General features: G+C 39.2%; 1 protein-coding gene across 1 annotated transcript in view; it reads left to right on the top strand.

Moving 5' to 3' along the window:
• The window catches only part of CNTRL (centriolin), a 71335-nt gene that overhangs the window by 39661 nt on the left and 13297 nt on the right, over window positions 1-18377 (top strand). Inside the window, exons 19-33 of the mRNA XM_087822847.1 lie at window positions 380-559; window positions 1319-1435; window positions 1769-1913; window positions 2398-2546; window positions 4383-4572; window positions 5650-5963; window positions 7449-7654; window positions 9408-9600; window positions 12227-12357; window positions 12495-12635; window positions 12738-12864; window positions 13653-13817; window positions 14570-14729; window positions 15888-16003; window positions 16082-16299. Coding sequence (XP_087678973.1) covers window positions 380-559; window positions 1319-1435; window positions 1769-1913; window positions 2398-2546; window positions 4383-4572; window positions 5650-5963; window positions 7449-7654; window positions 9408-9600; window positions 12227-12357; window positions 12495-12635; window positions 12738-12864; window positions 13653-13817; window positions 14570-14729; window positions 15888-16003; window positions 16082-16299 — 2552 coding nt within the window. The remainder of the gene's footprint in view (window positions 1-379; window positions 560-1318; window positions 1436-1768; window positions 1914-2397; window positions 2547-4382; window positions 4573-5649; window positions 5964-7448; window positions 7655-9407; window positions 9601-12226; window positions 12358-12494; window positions 12636-12737; window positions 12865-13652; window positions 13818-14569; window positions 14730-15887; window positions 16004-16081; window positions 16300-18377) is intronic.

The following is an 18377-nucleotide window of genomic DNA, read 5'->3' as shown; positions in this document are numbered from 1 at the left end:
CAGCCAAATCTGTTTGGTTTGCTACCATATGCCTGCTGCTTGACTCAGCGATTCCAAGCAGCTGGTCCATCACTTGGTGATGGTGCCAAGAAATGTTTTTCCAATGAATAAATGAATTTATGATCATGAAGAATCTTCACTAAGTAGACTGATTTCATTCTAAGTTTATCATACAGTTTTGAGATGATTTTATTTATTTATTCACTTAGCGAATATTTATGGAGCACCTACTGTGTACCAGGTATTCTAGGCATGGGGCATGTAGCAGTGAACAGAGCCTCTACCTTCATGGAAGCTAACATATTAATTCATTGCTACCAAATGATTGATATGTTTAATTAATGTTTCATATGTTTAATTAATGTTTCTTATATTTTAGAAGAAACTTGAAGATGCCAAATCTCAGGAGCAGTTTCTTGGTTTAGATAAAGAATTAAAGAAACTAAAGAAAGCTGTGGCCGCCTCTGATAAGCTAGCCACAGCTGAGCTCACCATTGCTAAAGACCAGCTTAAGTCTCTTCATGGAACTGTTATGAAAATTAACCAGGAGCGAGCAGAGGTGAGTCCACATGTACAGAACAAGTTTCCACCAGTGCTGCTGCTGCTGTCAAAACACATAACTTGTATTATTGATCTTCTTAAAGACTTCGGTTATTTTCTAAACCACTATAAAGTTGTCTGTTTTCCCTTCGGACCTGAAGATTGTATTTCTCCCATCACAGCCCTACCATGGGTCCTGCACTCTATTGGGTCCTGAAAGGAACCATCAAATGAAACATACCATCCCTGCCTGAGAGTGTAGAGATCTGCTTAGGGAGGTAGCTGTCAATACACACCCAAACAAAGGTCTTAAAGGCTCATCATGTAAACCTTCTGAATCTCAAACTTTTCATCTTGTGCAGTCAGATGATTAATGTGTTACCTCATAGGGCTGCCATGACTCCTGACTGAGATAATGTCTGTTATAGTCTTTACAGGATGCAAATGCTAATGAGATTAATACAGTAGATCATAGGAGAGAATCTAACGATGAGAGTCCAGAGAGATACTAGTCATGGAAGACTGTAGAATAGTGAAGAAAAAATTAGCCCTTGCTCTTTCTGATGCAGCACCCTGCTCACTTGGCCCAATAGAGATGTAGATCAAACTGCCAAGTGATTGGAACAGCACAGGACAAGGTGGGACTTGGTGTCACGTACGTAGGACAGTCAGGCAGGTAATCTGATGAAAGCAGAGGAATAAATCTGGGAGAAAGAAAGAAATGAAGAAGACAACCTGTGATAGTAGTGGTGCCTTTCTCATACTTCTGTCCCAATAGGAGTTGCAGGAAACGGAGAGGTTCAGCAGAAAGGCAGCACAAGCAGCGAGGGATCTGACCCGAGCAGAAGCAGAGATCGAACTCTTGCAGAATCTTCTCAGGGATAAAGAGGATCAGGTCAGTGCTGGTACCCTGAGACCTTCTCCTGATTGGGTCCTTATCAGTTCCTAAAAGATTGATCACTGGAGGTGATATCTCAAAGGATTTTAAAGTGCTGTCACTAGTCATGAGTGCTTTATTTTCTACTGTGTACCAGGGACAGTGTAGTTTAACTATAAAGTGCTTTATTTTCTACTGTGTGCTAGGGACAGTGCAGTTTATAAGGAGTGATGTGGTTACCTCATTAGTAAAATGTAAGTAAAAATTCTAGAATTACAGTCAAGTGGCAAAGCTAAGTGCACCTGGAAAAGAATGTTCACTGGGAACTTTGTGTATGTGATTTCTCAATAGTTTCACATTGAGATGGAGAAAGCAGATGTAGGCACCGGAGGAGCAGACTCACAGGTGCTAGAAATTGAGAAGCTGAATGAGATTATGGAGAGACAAAGGACAGAGATTGCCAGGCTTCGGAACTTACTAGACCTCAGTGGGGCTGGTAAAGTATTGGGCTTTTAATTTTGGTAGTGGTTTTGTACTTGTTCTAAAGTCAAAACATATTGTTTGTTTTTGACCTTTTGCAGATTTATTTAACTGTTATAGATCTGTTCGATGCTTGATTTACACAGCTGTGATAATTAGCTTAATAAATAAAAGCAAAGAATTAAAAATATTTATGTAAATACAGTATTAAGGAATTTGATTACAAAGAGATAAGAGATTTATTTTTACATTTTCAAAAGAAGTAATGTTTACAAATCTGTTTATTTCCTTTCTCTGGTTTACTTTATAAGTGAACAACAGGAGGCTCTGTCTGTCTGCTTTAAGTGTTAGCAAAATCTCATTACCAAAGGGTAGGCTGAAAGTCAGCTTTGAGGGATTGATAAAAGTCATTAACTCTCATGGAATCACTTTTGTATTTTGAGAGAGAAAGGAAGTATATGATTTCATAGCCAACTTTATAGAACAGCTTTCCCTTACAGATAACAAAGGAAGCTTTGAAAATGTTTTGGAAGAAATTGCTGAACTTCGACGTGAAGTTTCTTATCAGAATGATTACATCAGCAGCATGGCAGATCCTTTCAAAAGAAGAGGCTATTGGTACTTCAAGCCGCCGCCATCATCATCAAAAGTAGGAAGTCTGTGGTGCTGGGACTATATACTGAATTTTCTTGAAGAAAGTGTGACAGTGTTCCCTTCACCAAAGTTGTGAACAAGTGTCAAGAACACATATCTAGGCTAAGCCATGCCCTGAGGTTCTTAAGTGTTTTTAATATTGAGATGAAAATAGGGCCTTCCCAAGGAAGGTGACAATTGCCCATTCATGCTTAGGTAGTATATTATGGTGTCCTTGAGTGGGGATTCTGTAAGGGGATAAGATGACTTGAGCCCAAAGAGCCTGTTGGAAAATATGTATAGCCTTGTGCAGATGCTCAGGCAGAAAACTGGCACCTGGATTTCATTTCATTTTTAACCAACATTCACTCAGTGGTTACTGCAATCTAGTTCTAGACAATGGTAGGGTTCCATGATGAATGATATAGGCCCTACTCTCAAATAGCTTGTGGGCTGTCAGGGAAGACAGGCACACTAATGTGATTACACAACAGTGATATGCATGTGACAGCAGATTTGACCTGTGTGCTCTAGTTGCAGAGAGGTGTGAAGGATTCATTTTGTGGGGAGTTCAGGAAGGAAGGCTTTGCAAGCAGGGTTGTGAAATCAACACTTAGCAACCATAAGGGATGGGCTTTTAGGAAGGAGGGAACACCTTTTGTGGAAAAAGAGAGTTAGTTTACCTATGGCAAGTAGCCTATGGGGCTCAAAGTTTGGATGGGAAAGGTGAAGCTGGAAAAGTAGATTGAGGTTGTGCTTTTTTTTTTTTTAATGTATCTTTATTGATTTCAGAGAGAGGAAGGGGGAGGGAGAGAGAAATTGAAACATCAATGATGAGAGAGTCGTCATTGATTGGCTGCTTCCTGCACGCCCCTGACTGGGGATCCAGCCCGCAACCCAGGCACGTGCCCTGACCAGGAATCAAACTTCGATCTCCTGGAGCTCGTCCGCTGAGCCACCCCTGGCTGGGCAGGGTTGTGCTTTTTTTTAAAAGGGCCTCAAAAATCTCTTGCACTTAATTATGTAGACCTTGGGAAACTGAGGTTGTACATAATATGATCAGAGCTGTAGTTTAGGAAGAATAATTGGGCTGAGTATGGAAGCTAGACCTGCGTGAGGCTGTTTGAACACAATCAGGTGAAGGATAGAAGAGGCCAGAGTAAGAGCAGTGGAGCTGGAGTGGGAGAGATGGCATCAAGGGATGTTTGGGAGATAGAATTGTCAGGGCTTAAGGCCTGAATGTGGGGAGTGAGGAAAGCACTGTAAGCAGCACTTATCCAAAGCAGAGGGGCTAGGTGACATCTTGCCAGATTCAGCTAACAGGCAACCATCAGGGAGAAGTAGCTCTGACATGCTAGGATCCTAGGGCTCTGTATACTTAATCAGAACCCCAAAGAGCACATCTGAGATTCTTCTCCCAGGAATCTAAAGGAAGCCAACACCCTTGGCACAACCAGGGCTGGAGGTGGAAGCAGTATGGGTGAGGCTTTGGATAGACCATCTTCTTAGAGGGAGAGTAGCACTTTAAAGCTATGCCAAAATCCTAGAGCAGAAGAGGCTAATATTCCCAAATTCCCTTGAAAGTTCACTGTGTGTCCTTTGCCTCAGAGGACAAGGAAAAAGAAGAGAAACCACCAGGAAAGATAAGTACTGGAATAGAGAGGCCGACACCCAGGCGTTTTGCGTACCATGCAATCACATCTCACTTCTGTCTATGAAAAGTGAGAATTGTGGTGTATGAAAAGAGTTTTTTTCTCAGCTTTGCTACATCTCAGTTTTGCTCTAGATCTTGACATTTCTCCAAATCAGCCTTTTCATTTGTAACAATGTGCTCTACTGTCATTTGTTGTAGGTTTCCAGCCACAGTTCCCAGGCCACCAAGGACTCTGGTGTTGGCCTAAAATACGCAGCCTCAACTCCTATTAGAAAAGCACACCCTGGGCAGCCAGATGGGAAGGAAGGCAGTGGACTGCCACCTGCCTCAGGATACTGGGTTTATTCTCCCATCAGGAGTGGGTTACATAAATCGTTTACAAATAGAGGTAAGTTAAATCACATAAGGTAGTTGCATTTCTTTTGCCTGTTTAATAACTCTTTATTGGTTCCCTGAAATCCATAAGACACAGTCCAAACTTCTTAGCTTGCTCTGCAAGGCCCTCTGTGATTTGGTCTTGGCCAGTGACCTCTTGCCCTTTTGTCTCACCTCCCATCACTCTCCCACACGTCAGCCATACCCAGCTGCCTAACATACAGCATGCCGTGTTCCTCAGACTTCCATGCTTTAAGTCCTCTGTTTGAAATGGCTTTTTCTTCCTTCCTCTTCCAAACCTTTTTCTACTCATCCAGGTCCTCAAACACCACTCCTTTTATGGAGCCTTCCTCCACCCTGCCTCACCTAGGAAGACTGAGCTGCTTCTTTGCCTGTGCTCCTGGAGCATGGTGCTTACATCCTTGAGTCATGGCATTAATTGCTTGACTAAAATGAAGTGTTGGAGGTCTGCCTTCTAAAGCTTTGTGGGAAAGAATCAGACCTGGGGTAAATCATAGGTCTTTCACTAAGTGGTTGTGCGATCCTAGGCAAATTATTTAGCTACCCTGAAACTGTAAATCTTTAAAATGAGAATACCACTTTCTGAGAACTTGTTCAATCAGGACCTACTTATTGAGTGCCTGATGTGTGCTAGGTTCTCTGTCATCAGTGATAAACAGAGTTCCTGCTTGTAGGGGAGATAAGTAAGTAAACCAATACCTTGGAGAGTGCTGTTCATTGTGATAGTGGTAACTGCTGAGAGCTGTGGGATCTCACAGCACTTCTCTGTTGGTCTTTAATGTTGCACAAAGCAGGCACCCAAATGGTTGCTGAATAAATGAATGAACGAATGAAGATGGAAAAAAACACACCAAACCAACAGGTAGGCATAAGAAAAACTCAAGTATCAGCTGTTGAAAATAACTCGAATCCCTGTTTTGATCTGCTTTTCAAAATTGATTTTGACCTTTTTTATAGAATTTTATTCTAAAATTTCTGGTATCTGGCCTAAATGCTGCTGTTTTCTGCTAAATTTGTTTACTTGGGAAGCCATGGAGGGTAAAACAATCTTCTATTTATTTCTTTCAAGATGCAGAGAGTGGAGGAGATAGCCCAGAAGAGAGCGAGCTGGATGACCAAGAGGACCACCCATTTGTGCCTCCTCCTGGATACATGATGTACACTGTGTTTCCTGATGGTTCTCCTGTGCCCCAGGGCATGGCCCTGTATGCACCACCTCCTCCCTTGCCCAACAATAGCCAACCTCTCACCCCTGGCACTGTTGTTTATGGCCCGCCTCCTGCTGGGGTCCCCATCGTTTGTGGACCTCTTCCCCCCAACTTCTCCATCCCCCTCATCCCTATGGGTGTGCTGCATTGCAACGTCCCAGAACACCATAACTTAGTAAGTGGAAAGACATACGACCCCCTATCCACACTTCCATGGGAGACTGAATAAGGTTATATACTTAATAAGTTGGCCTATTTGTGAATGGGTTATATCCCCCAAGTGTGTTTGTAAGGCTGATATTTAGAACCAAGCAACCATTATCTTATTAAAATACTGGACAGGAGTTAGGGTACCAGACCAGTCTACAAACCTGGTTTAACCATTGTATAACAAAATGCCTTTAGTCCAGAAAGTAACCATTTTTAGAAAGCATATATATTTTTCTACTGACAAGTACTGTTATTAATGTGTATGTATAAACATACTCATATACTAGTGCCTGTACTTGTACACATGTATATGTTTATATGTATGTACATATATGTGCTTGTGTATACACATGTATGAGCAGCACACAGCAAAGATTTTGATGGCAATTATCTCTGGGCAGTGAGATTTATTGATTATTTTTCTTTTCATAGTTTTTTTTATTGTACACACAATTTTGTATCTATTTTTCCCACTTAATGTTATAAGCATTTCCCCATGGTTTTACAAATGTTTTTAAATAGTATGACTGCACAACACTTCTTTGTAGGCACTATGGTTGACTTGACTGTGTGTAAATTTTTACTCTATTTCATATTCTCAGTTTAGATTCCAAGAAATGATTATTTCCTAATTACTAGCTTACTTGATAACTTTTAGGTTCTAAAGAAATAAAATGTATTTTACAAGCTCCTCCTTCAAATTCAAGACACCTGGAGCTCTTTATGTTTTCCTTTTCTTAGCAGATTGAGAAGAAGGTAAAGGACTAGGACATGTGGGTGCCAGCCACTCGTCCTATTATAATAGGTCAGACTAGCGTCAGAGGAACTGTGTGTATTTATGTGGTTAAAGTGATAGTCATTCACATTGTTTTGCAGTTTTTCAGTGCATATTGAATTTATACAGTTCTGTTGGTTCAGCAGTTGATCATCTCTTAAGCTAGGTCTTTTACCCTCCAGTATACCCAGCTGTTTCGGTAGTTTTCCAGGTACACTTTTACACCTCCCTATAGTTGCACATGTTATTTCCTTAGCTTAGGTCTTTCCCATTTCATTTATTCTTCAAAACCCAGGCAAAAGACCTCTTCTTCTGGTCAGCCTTCTCACAGAACTTCCCTCCCATGTACCCAGAGGAGGGAGAGACCTCTTTGTGTGTCTTTTCTGCTAGATGGCTGAACTCTAGAGGCAGAGATTGTTCACAAGAGGTACTTGGTGAATGTTTATCAATCATAGTTGGTCTGATGGAAAAGTTAAAAGCTTTATTAATCTACTCATTTTATCTATGGCATGTGAAAAAATTGGCTTAACTTAATTTTTCTTTTTATACTGAAGCCTTAAAAACTACCACCATTTTCAGGTCAGATATACCACTTTAACCACAGTTCATTCCAGTTTTTGGCAGGAAAGAGGGAAAACATGATGTTTCAGTATTGCATTTTTTTTCTTTGTTCAGGAGAGTGAAGTTTCTAGATTAGAAGACATAATGCAGCATTTAAAATCAAAGAAATGGGAACAGTGTATGAAAGTATCCAAGCGGCAGTCTGAGAAAGAAATGGAAGAACTGCATCATAATATTGATGGTCTTTTGCAAGAGAAGAAAGATTTAGAGCATGAAGTTGAAGAATTACATAGAACCATTCAGAAGCAGCAAGAGCGAAGGTAATTATTAGCCATTTTATTTTTATAATTCAGATGAATATATTTGTTCATTAAGATAACCTATGTCAGTGCTGTCCATTAGAACTTCCTACTGTCTTGAAAATGTTCTAGATCTATACTGTCCAAGCAGTAAGCCACAAGCCACATGTGGCCATTGAACACTTGAAATGTGGTTAATGGAACTTAGGAACAGAATTTAATTTAAATTAATATCCACATGGTGATTACCATATTGGACAGTATAAGCCTCAGTTCTCTTAGCCACTAATCCAAATCAGCCCTTCTTGTAGTCCCTTTTGGAGAATGGCAGAGCCATTCCCCCTCCCCAATTACCCTGACTAAAACATGCCAGGTATCATCAGCATCTCCTTTTCCCTCCTCCCCCAGGCATCCAGCTGGTCTCCAAGTCCTACTGACTCTACTCAAAGAGCTCTGAAACTGAACCCCTTCCTTCATCTCCGCTTCACTGGCCTTTAATCAGTCTTATCCTAGATCATTGCAGTAGCTTCCACACTGGCCTTCTATGTCTAGTCTCTTTCTTTCCTTCTACCCATCAACTTGGCTACAGATCTCACTGTGCCACCCTCCTATGTGACTTTCAGTCCCATCAGAATATATTCTGCTCACCAAGATCTGAACGCTATCTCCCTTTTTTACCCTGCTCTCCCTGTTCTGGCTCTACTTATTTTGCTGTGGTTTCCCCAAGCACCATGTTTTCTTCTGCCTCTCCACTGTTGCACATACTGTCCTTTGCCTGAAATGGCTTCCTTACTCCCATGCCTAACTCCAACCTTTCTTTCAAGGCAAAGCGCAGGGATCCTCTCTTACAAAGTCTCATCTCAGGCTCTCATAGTTTGGGGTTGGCAGCCTTGGACATAGTACTGTTCACACCATGTTTTAAGGAGCCCAGGAAGGCAGTAACTGGGCATCCCTCTCTCTGCTGCAGCACTGGCATAGGGTCTGTGAATGAATGCAGTATCTGCTGAGTGGGTCACTTATGTAGAAGCCCATCTTCTGCAGTAGTCCATGGATTATGACAGTTCCCCAGTTCTTGTCATTTAAGCCAGACTGACCTAAGCACCAGGGTTGGGGGGAGACCTGTGGAGGACACAGAGGTGAGCAAAATATGGTATCTGCCTTCCAGTAGACCTGGTGGGGAATAGCAACGGCCTTGGGACTAGATGTTTGAGGTTTTGGGGATGGTTATGTCTATTATTTTTGTAGGTGTATGTGTGTGTGGCGGGGGGGGGTGGGGTGTTGAGGAGGATGGTAGGGCAGTAGGATAACCATTTCTTTTGCCAGATATAAAAGTGTAATATAAATGATCATTTTAGGGAATTTGGTAACACAAAAATCTTCAAAGGAAAAAGTAAAAATCATCTATATGACTTCATTTAAAAAGAATCTGTTAATATATTGATGAATTTACTTTCATGTTTTTCTGTCATAGCTGATCTTATTTTCAAGTAATTTTGACACGATGGCCTTGAGTTACCGAACCTGTGTCATGCTTTTTGATTTTTCAAATATCGTCAACATAAGTTTACTCTATCAGAACAGACAAAATTAGGCAGTGTTTGGGGGCAGCTGGTGATCTGGGCCTTGAAGGATAGTTTTGAGGGAATGGATGGTTATTGTGGTAATGGTTTGTTTTATAACACAGAAGAATGGAAATATTAACATTGGTTTAGGCTACAAGTGTCTGTATTAAACATTTTAAATCTCTTAATATGTATGTGTATGATATTTTTAGAGACTTCATTGATGGAAATGTGGAGAGTCTTATGAATGAACTAGAAATGGAAAAATCACTCCAACACCATGAAGATATTGTAGATGAAATCGAGTGCATTGAGAAGACCCTTCTGAAACGTCGCGCAGAGCTCAGGGAGGCTGACCGACTGCTGGCGGAAGCTGAGAGTGAACTTTCATGCACAGAAGAGAAAGTATGTTCTGTTGTGGTTTGGGGTGAGAGAGCTTACTGTTGTCAGCATGAGGGATTAGAAAGAAAATGTGATAAGAGTGCAGTTGTCCAGGTCAGACGGCCGTTTTCCAGGCTGGACGCTGCTAGTTAAGAGCTACGAGAATTTGAGCAAGTCGCTTAAGTCCCTGAGCTTTGCTTTCCTCATTCGTATATTCAGGCTAAGAATACCTAGGCTGCTTAGTATTAATTAAATGCAGTAGCATATGTAAAGCTCCTAAGTCATTAGTTTCTACCGCAAACCACTTCCTTATCTTACGTGAGTCTTTTTATTTAGGCTTTGATGTCTGTACTTATTAGTTTTTATTTTCTATCCTCCCACAAACAGGGAGGGTTTCTTTGTCATTGATTTTTAGGGAGAGTGGAAGGGAAGGTGAGGGAGGGGAGACATCTATGTGACGGAGACATACCAATCAGTTGCCTCCCACATGCGCCCCGACCTGGGGCAGGGATCAGACCTGCAACCCAGGTACATGCTCGTGACCGGGTCAAACCCGAGACCCTCTGGTGGGCAGGCTGGCGCTCTAACCACTGAGCAACACTGGCCAGGCATCTGTATTCATTAAATAGATCAACCTTATATTCTTATGGCCCTTACAGGACTCCTAGTTTTACTTTGTTCTCCAAGTTGATAAGGATATAAAAATCAAATAATTTTGTCTGAGATAATATTCTTGAGACTACAAGACAGAAGGAAGTCAGGGAGGAAGAGGATCTACCTTTTGCCGCACATTGGCTGTTTATAAAGACCACTTCATTTAACCTTCCTGGCAACCCTGTGAGGTGATTGTTAGCACATTTCCCAGATGTAGCACAGAGAGGCTGGAAGCAGGCCCAGGCTCACACAGGTAAAGTTCTCCCCCACCAAGAGAGGGTTTTTGCAGTTAGATGAGAATTCCAGGATAAAGTCCCATGCCCACATGGAACGACCTCAGGAACTACCATTTTTATATTGTTACTTAAACATGATTGATTTAAAGAATAGAAATCAATTACCCAAGAACAGAAACGAAGGATTTATTAAAGAAATTCTTTGAGTGATGGTTTTAATAAGAATGGAAAAACATCCTCATCTCTTCATCAGTTTCTTCTGTCACATGTTAGATTGCTGTGAGAGAAAATAGGTGTGAGCAGGACAGAGAAAAACTTATTAGTGGTGTATAAAGGAAACTGATGATAGCAGTAGGCAGAGATCGACAGTAAGTGAACCAAAGCCAATAAGCTTTTCTCCCTTCATCCTCCCAAAATGACTCAGGGAGGCAGTTTGCTATGGAGGAAGAGGAGGGGAGAAAGTGCTATAATTTTTTGTAAGGAGTGTGCCAGGCAAGTTAAAACCTGACACAGAAGGAGACAAAAAAACTACTTGGAAACGTGGCATTCTGGAATGCGTAGTGAGTTTTGTCCAGTGCTTTGCTGATGAAACTGACAGAAACCTGTCATGTGAAATGGAAAGTACAGTGAATTATCTATAGCTCTTCAGGAGCTTGCCAACACTTTTGCATTCACACAGGATATTAAATACACAAGTTTAATATACTTGTAAAATCAGACATGCCTCTGATTTAGTGCAACTGCAAAACTTGAGTTTTTGGCTAAAGGTGAGTGACACTGCTCAACCAAGTGCAAACCAAACTCTGTTTTTGGAACTTTGATGACATTATTTAAGCCTTTTATTTTAGAAAGAGAAACCAAGTTGATTTAAAAAATACTGCATATGCAAGTCTTGTATAGGAATGTTTTGAAATACTTCAAAAGTATTTAATATTTGCATTTCTCAACCATAATTAAATCATCTTTAGATTAATGAGGTTTTCTTTAACATGATAATAGCTAGAGTACAGCCAGAAGAAGGAATATTAATAAAATCACCTCATTACCACTTAATGGGGTAGATATTTTTAATTGAAAAAATAATGTGCAATAATATTACAGATTATTTCTTAAATAATCCAGTCTCACCACCCTAAAATGATTATTTTTACTTTTGCATAGCTTTTTTGTCTTTGTTGACACAATTTTACATAGTTGGTCTTACTTTGCTTGTACCATTTTAAATTTATCTTTTTCAAGCAATATAATATCATAAACATTTTTCCATGTTGCTACATTGTCATCTTAAAGGCTGCTGTGTTGATACATTATCACTTGTTGAATTGATTATTTCTCCTATTATTTCAATATACAATGAGCATTTCTGTGTGGTAGTTCTTTACTTCTGAATTCTTCTCTGAGAATCGGAGAGTCAAAGTGAATGAACATTTTTTAAAGTATTGCCTTGTTTTCCAAGAGTTATACCAATTTACACTACCAGTAGCTCTGAGAGAGAAGACCATAACTGAATTGCTATTTTTTTTTAAATTGATTTTAGAGAGGAAGTGAGGGAGAGAGAAGGAGAGAAATATCAATGTGAGAGAGAGACACTGATTATTTGCCTCCCATACTCACCCTGACCAGGGATAGAACTCGAAACCTGGGCATGTGCCCTGATGGAAAATTGGACCAAGGCCTTTCGGTGTACAGGACAATGCTCCAGCCAACTGAGCCATGCCTGCCAGGGCCTGAATTGCTTTTAATGACCGTTCCTTTTCTAGACAAAAATTGCTGTTGACAAGTTCACTGATGCCAGGAGAAATTTATTGCAAACCGAGAAAGATGCCGAGGAATTAGAAAGGAGAGCTCAGGAAACTGCTATCAACCTTGTCAAAGCTGACCAGCAGCTCAGGTATGTGGAATCCCTCAGCCATTGATATATCTGGTGATCTGAATGAAAAGTTTAGTTCTAAGAGGATAATAATTGCTTTATGATAAATAGTGCATATTAAGTCTAAGGGGCCTCATGGGAATAAAGCGATGTTTTAGATTGATCCAGGCTGACACAGAGAATTTGGAGCAGCACAAAACTGAACAAGAAGAAATCTTGAAAGAAATAAACAAAGTTGTTGCAGCAAAAGACTCAGACTTCCAGTGTCTAAACAAGAAGAAGGAAAAACTGACTGAAGAGTAAGTACCACAGCCACTGTAGGGCTTCAAGGGGCTTGCAATGGAAGACATATTGGGGTTCAGTCTCCATTTGGATCTGCTTTATTACTGCGTGCTTTGTAGGCTGCAGAAACTGCAAAAAGATATCGAGACTGCAGAACTCAATGAGGATCACCACCTGCAGGTGCTTAAAGAGTCGGAGACCCTCCTGCAGGCCAAGAGGGCAGAGTTGGAGAAGCTGAAAAGCCAGGTATGGCAACAGATATTTTGAAACCTACATTCGTGTGATGATTATAAAAAGAAATACATGTTTGGTTGTAGAAAAGACTGGAAAATACAAAATAAAGCTTAAAGCGTAAATGAGACTGTATATCCTAGTGGACAAGAGTAGAGTCCAACCCAAATTTTAATCCCAGTTCAATAAAATGTACTATTGGGTAAAAGGAGTGAGTCTCAGAACAGGATATACTCAGATTGTTTATGTTAAATGTGTTTATGAACACATTTATTTTTGTATTTTGTTTGTATTTTTAGTCTATAGTAAAGTACAAAACTGGTCATCTGATAAGGGGGGGATTATCAGGATTTTCTCTTTCCTGTCTTTTGCATGTTTTCATTTTCTGCTTTTTATGTAAACAAATACATATTACTCTTAAAATTGTAAGTAATTTTAAAATTTACAAAATGAATAAATTTTTAAAATACCCGCCTAACCTCCATTGCCAAAGTTGTCAAATGGAATGAGGTATAGATATGAAAGTTCTTTGAAAACTGTAACCTGGGGGATCATTATTTTCCTTTTTTTGTTTTTGGTATGATTTGAGTGATTTTACATATGTGAGCTCAAAATCTTTATTAGGCATTTCAGGCCTGTATCCCAGCCTGGCCTTTCTGACTCTTGCAGCCAGGATAATTAGAATTAGGCTAGCTCCTAACTTCTCCCCACAACCTTTAGCTAGACTAAATATCCTCTATCCTAGCAGTGAAGGCTGTGTGGCCTTTGTCAAACTTTGTATTCTTCACTTTTCTTTAATGCAGATCACAGGTCAGCAGCAGGAGATGGCCGTCTTGGACAGGCAGTTAGGGCATAAAAAGGAGGAGCTGCATCTACTCCAAGAAAGCATGGTGCAGGCCAAAGCTGACCTCCAGGAAGCACTGACACTGGGCGAAACTGAAGTAGCTGAGAAGTGCAATCATATTAGGGTATGTTTTCCAGTGGATTTTCTTAAGAGTCCTAGGATAGTGCTATAGGTTTATTTTGAGATATTTTCATTGGTTCCCTCCCCCATCAAATGCAAATATAAATTCATGAATCTTGACTCCTCTTGTAACACCAGTTTGGTGGTGTGTTATGTAGCCACACTGGCTGTCATGTGCAGCTCACCCAGTAACGTTTTCTGGATATGCACAGTTTTCTGCCTCTGTGCCTTTCTCATACCTTTTCTTCTCCAGGAATTACCTTTCTGAGAATGTCCTGATCCTACCCATTTTTCATGGTCCAGGTTCATGCCACTAAGACTTCCCTGACTTTTCCTTTACCCTGGAAGGAGTTTCTCTTCTGAGTTTAGTAGCACTCTGCACATTTCCTCGGGCATCTTAACCTTTCCTGATCATGTTTCTGTTTCCAGCCTTACTTCCCCACAAGGGACAAAGGCCCTGGAGGGCAGGAGAGGTATCTGACTGAATCAGCCTTTTTTCTCTACAACACATTGCCTTGCACATAGCGAATATTACATATACATTTTAAATGAAAATAGTGTGTTACCTTCTTACTTCTATTATACAGAAATATGTTAGTGTAATACAGTGCTGTTCTTGACATAAAAGGCAAAAATGAGCTTGTTTCCAAATTAGAATTTCTATAAGATAAAATAGTTAATAACAGAATAGATATTAAAGTAATTTCTATTTATAATTTTCTGAAGGGGGTGACTTTTTTTTTTTTTTTTGCACAGGAAGTAAAATCTCTTTTGGAAGAACTGAGTTTTCAAAAAGGAGAACTGAATGTCCAGATTAGTGAAAAAAAAACTCAACTTACTCTTATAAAGCAGGAAATTGAAAAAGAAGAAGAAAATCTTCAGGTAGTTTTAGGGAAGATGTCTAAACATAAAACTGGTAAGTTTAAAGGAAAACAATTGTGTGAAGTCTGAGGTTGGAAATGTCTGTATTCCAGGTCACAGGAAAAAACCATATTGTCAAATAAGCTTCTTTTAAAGTTTAACCTTACAGATTTTAAAAGGAATATGATATTTTTCCCCATACAAATTAATAAAGTTTATTTAAAAGCAGTATAATCATATTCGTTGCTGACGCAGTGTGGTGAAAGCAGAACACTTACTTGTCGGCTGTTGATTAAAGTGTGAATTGGAACACTCTCCCATTGTTCAAGACTCATACAGTTCACACCTGCTGAACCATTTAGCCCATATCTAGTTATCTAGAGAAGGCAAGCATTTATGCCCATCACAGGAATATTTTTTTAAAAAAGAGAAGCCTTTATTTCCTTATTTCGCAAATTAAGCTGTGTGAGTTGTTTACTTGCAGCAAAATTTATGACAAAATTCAGAAACAAATGACAAATTTAAAAGCCCAGTTTTAAAAATATCAAGACATGCAAAAATGCTGGTGAGGAGAGTGGAAAAATAGATAAAAACTGAATACACATTGGGGAGAAAAAGGAACATCTGTAATATTTTAAACAAAAATAAAATTTAAAAAAAGGTAAATTACCAAAGTTCAAAAAAAACAACACAACAATACAGAGTCTAGTCTGAATTAATTTTAATATGTATGTGTGTGTGCGCGCGCACATGCACGCACACTCTAGAAGGAAATACATCAAAGTGTTATTGCAATAGATGCTGGAATAATGATGGATTTTGGAGTTTTTCTTCTATACTTTTTTTCCCCAAATTTTCTATAGTTAGCAAATATTTTTATAATCATAAGAAAGTTACTATTTAAAAATCTGTATTTCAAAGGACAAAATTTTTCCTATTTTGACTAAAATTCTTTTAGGTGGGATAAATGCCTTTAGAACTAGATCTTCGTTAAATGTTTTTATTAAAATGTTTTGTTAAAATTAATGCTTAGCAATACTTTTAAAGGATTGTTTCATTCAAAATACAATTATTAGCTCCATTAATTCAGCACAACAAATATTTTTTTATTTTCTCTTGTTTCTTGTATCAGTCAATAGCATTTTTTTCTGTTTCATTTTATAAATGTTTCCAAGTTCATTTAATGGCATGGGCTATGCTTTGTTTCTGTTAGAACTAAAGAATATTCTGGACATGCTGCACCTTGAAAACAGTGAGCTACAGGGTTTGAAGCTACAACATGACCAAAAGATGTCTGAGTTAGAGAAAACTCAGGTTGAAGTGCTGGAGGTAATAAAGCCGTTTTACCCATACCAAACTGCAGTCTTTGTCTTTTAGCATGTTTGAGTGATCTTTTATCTGATTTAGGAGAAACTGGAGTTAGAGAATTTGCAGCAGGCAGCCCTTCGACAGAAAGGGGAAATAGAGTGGCAGAAGCAGCTCCTGGAGAAGGACAGACGGGAAACAGAGCGAATAACTGCTGAGACCCGAGCCTTACAATCATGTGTTGAGTCTTTGTGCAAAGAAAAGCAAGATCTTGAAGATAAATGTGACAGCTGGGAAAAGAAGTTGGCACAAACCAAACGGTGAGAACAGGAACAAATAAGCTTGCAACATCACTTCTTGAAAGCTGAAATATTATACACACACTACACAAAAATTTAGAAAATGGAAAGAGTACTCTGCAAACTCAGTATCACAATAAAATTCACCAATAGTATTTTTGGGTAAATTTCCTTTTATGGTTTTCCCCCCAAAGCATTTTCTTAAATAACCTGTTGTGGGGGGTTTTTATAGTGCGTCTATTTATTTATTTGTTTACTTTTTTAATCCTCATCTGAGGATATGTTTATTTATTTATTTATTTTTAAATATATCTTTATTGATTTCAGAGAGAGGAAGGGAGGAGAGAGAGATAGAAAAGTCAGGGATGAGAGAGTCATTGATGGGCTGCTTCCTGCACGCCCCCAACTGGGGCTCGAGCCCGCAACCCCGGCATGTGCCCTGACCTGGAATCAGACCCTGATCACCTGGATCCTAGGTTGATGCTCAGCCGCTGAGCCACGCCCGGCTGGACTGAGGATATCTTTATTGATTTGAAAAAGAGACAGAGAGAGAAAAACATCAATGTGAGAGAGAAGCATCCATCAGTTGCCTATCGTATGCACCCCAATGGGGGATTGAACCTGAAACCTAGGTATGTGCCCTGACCGGGAAACGAACCCACGACCCTTTGGTGCACATGACAAGGCTCCAACCAACTGAACCATACCAGCCAGGGCCTGTTGTGTTTGTTGTGGGTTTTTTTTTAAGTAAAATAATGCATGCTGGACAATATAAATAAATGGAGAAATATACCTTGTTTGTGGGTAGGAAGACAATATTGTTACCATTCAGTTCTCCTCAAATTAATCTAGATTCAAAAGAATCACAGTCCAAATCCCAACAAGTTTTTAAAATAGAAATTGACAGTCTGGTTCTAAAATTCGTATGCAAATGACCTAGAATAAAATCTAACACTTTTTAGCTATGACAGCAAAACAACTTTGAAAAAGAAGAACAGAAGTTTAGGGTAACACTACTTGATTTCAAGACTCAGTATACAGCTATGGTAATCAAAACACTGTTGTATTGGTATAAAGATAGATAAATACATCAGTAGAACAGAATAGAAAGTCCAAAAGTAAACTCACAAATATGGGGACAGCTGATTTTGACAAAGATGCAAAGATATCCTTTTCAGTAAAGATTTTCTTTTTAGAAAATGTTACTGAGATAAATTGCATATTCGCCCCCTCCCAAAAGAACCTCAATCCATACCTCACACTATGTAAAAATTAAATGCAAAACCTAAGTGTAAAACTCCTAGGAAAAAAGCCTTTGTGACCTTGGGTTAGGCAAATATTTTTAGCTGTGATACCAAAATCATGATCCATGAAAGAAAAATTGATAGCCCGGCCGGGTGTGGTTCAGCGGTTGAGCGTCGACCTAGGATCCAGGTGATCAGGGTTCAATTCCCAGTCAGGGCACATGCCCAGGTTGCGGGCTGCAGCCGATCAATGACTCTCTCATCATTGATGTTTCTATCTCCCTCCCTCTCCTTTCCTCTCTCTGAAATCAATAAAGGTATATTAAAAAAAATAATAAAATAAAATTGGACTTCTTCAAAACTTAAAACTTCTCTTTAAAAGACATTTAAGATAATGAAAAAACATGTCATAGATGGGAGAAAAAATTTTGCAACTATGTATCTTATAAAGGATTTGTACCCAAAGTCCTTTATTTTATTTTTATGTATATATATATATATATATTAATATATATATACACATATCAAGAACTCTCAAAACGCAATAAGAAGAAAATGACCAATCCAATTTTCAAAGGGGCAAACGATTTGAACATTTTACTTAAGAAGACATATGAGTGTCATATAAGCACATAAAAAGATGTGCAGCATCATTGACCATTAGGAAAATGAAATTAAAACCACAATGAGATATCATTACACACCTATTAGAATAGCTAAAACTAAAGCCTGATCATACTGAATGTTAGCAAGGAACTTTCACACGTGATTGGTGGGAGTGTAAGATGCTAGACCACTGTGGAAAATAGTGTACCTACCGGAAGATCTAGCAGTTCCACTCCTAAGTATTTACTC

This window comes from Miniopterus natalensis, chromosome 12 (genome assembly GCF_054644295.1).
Source record: "Miniopterus natalensis isolate mMinNat1 chromosome 12, mMinNat1.hap1, whole genome shotgun sequence".
Lineage (NCBI taxonomy): Eukaryota > Metazoa > Chordata > Mammalia > Chiroptera > Miniopteridae > Miniopterus > Miniopterus natalensis.
Note: the sequence above shows the minus strand (reverse complement) of the source record. Positions and strands in the feature narration are given on the sequence as shown.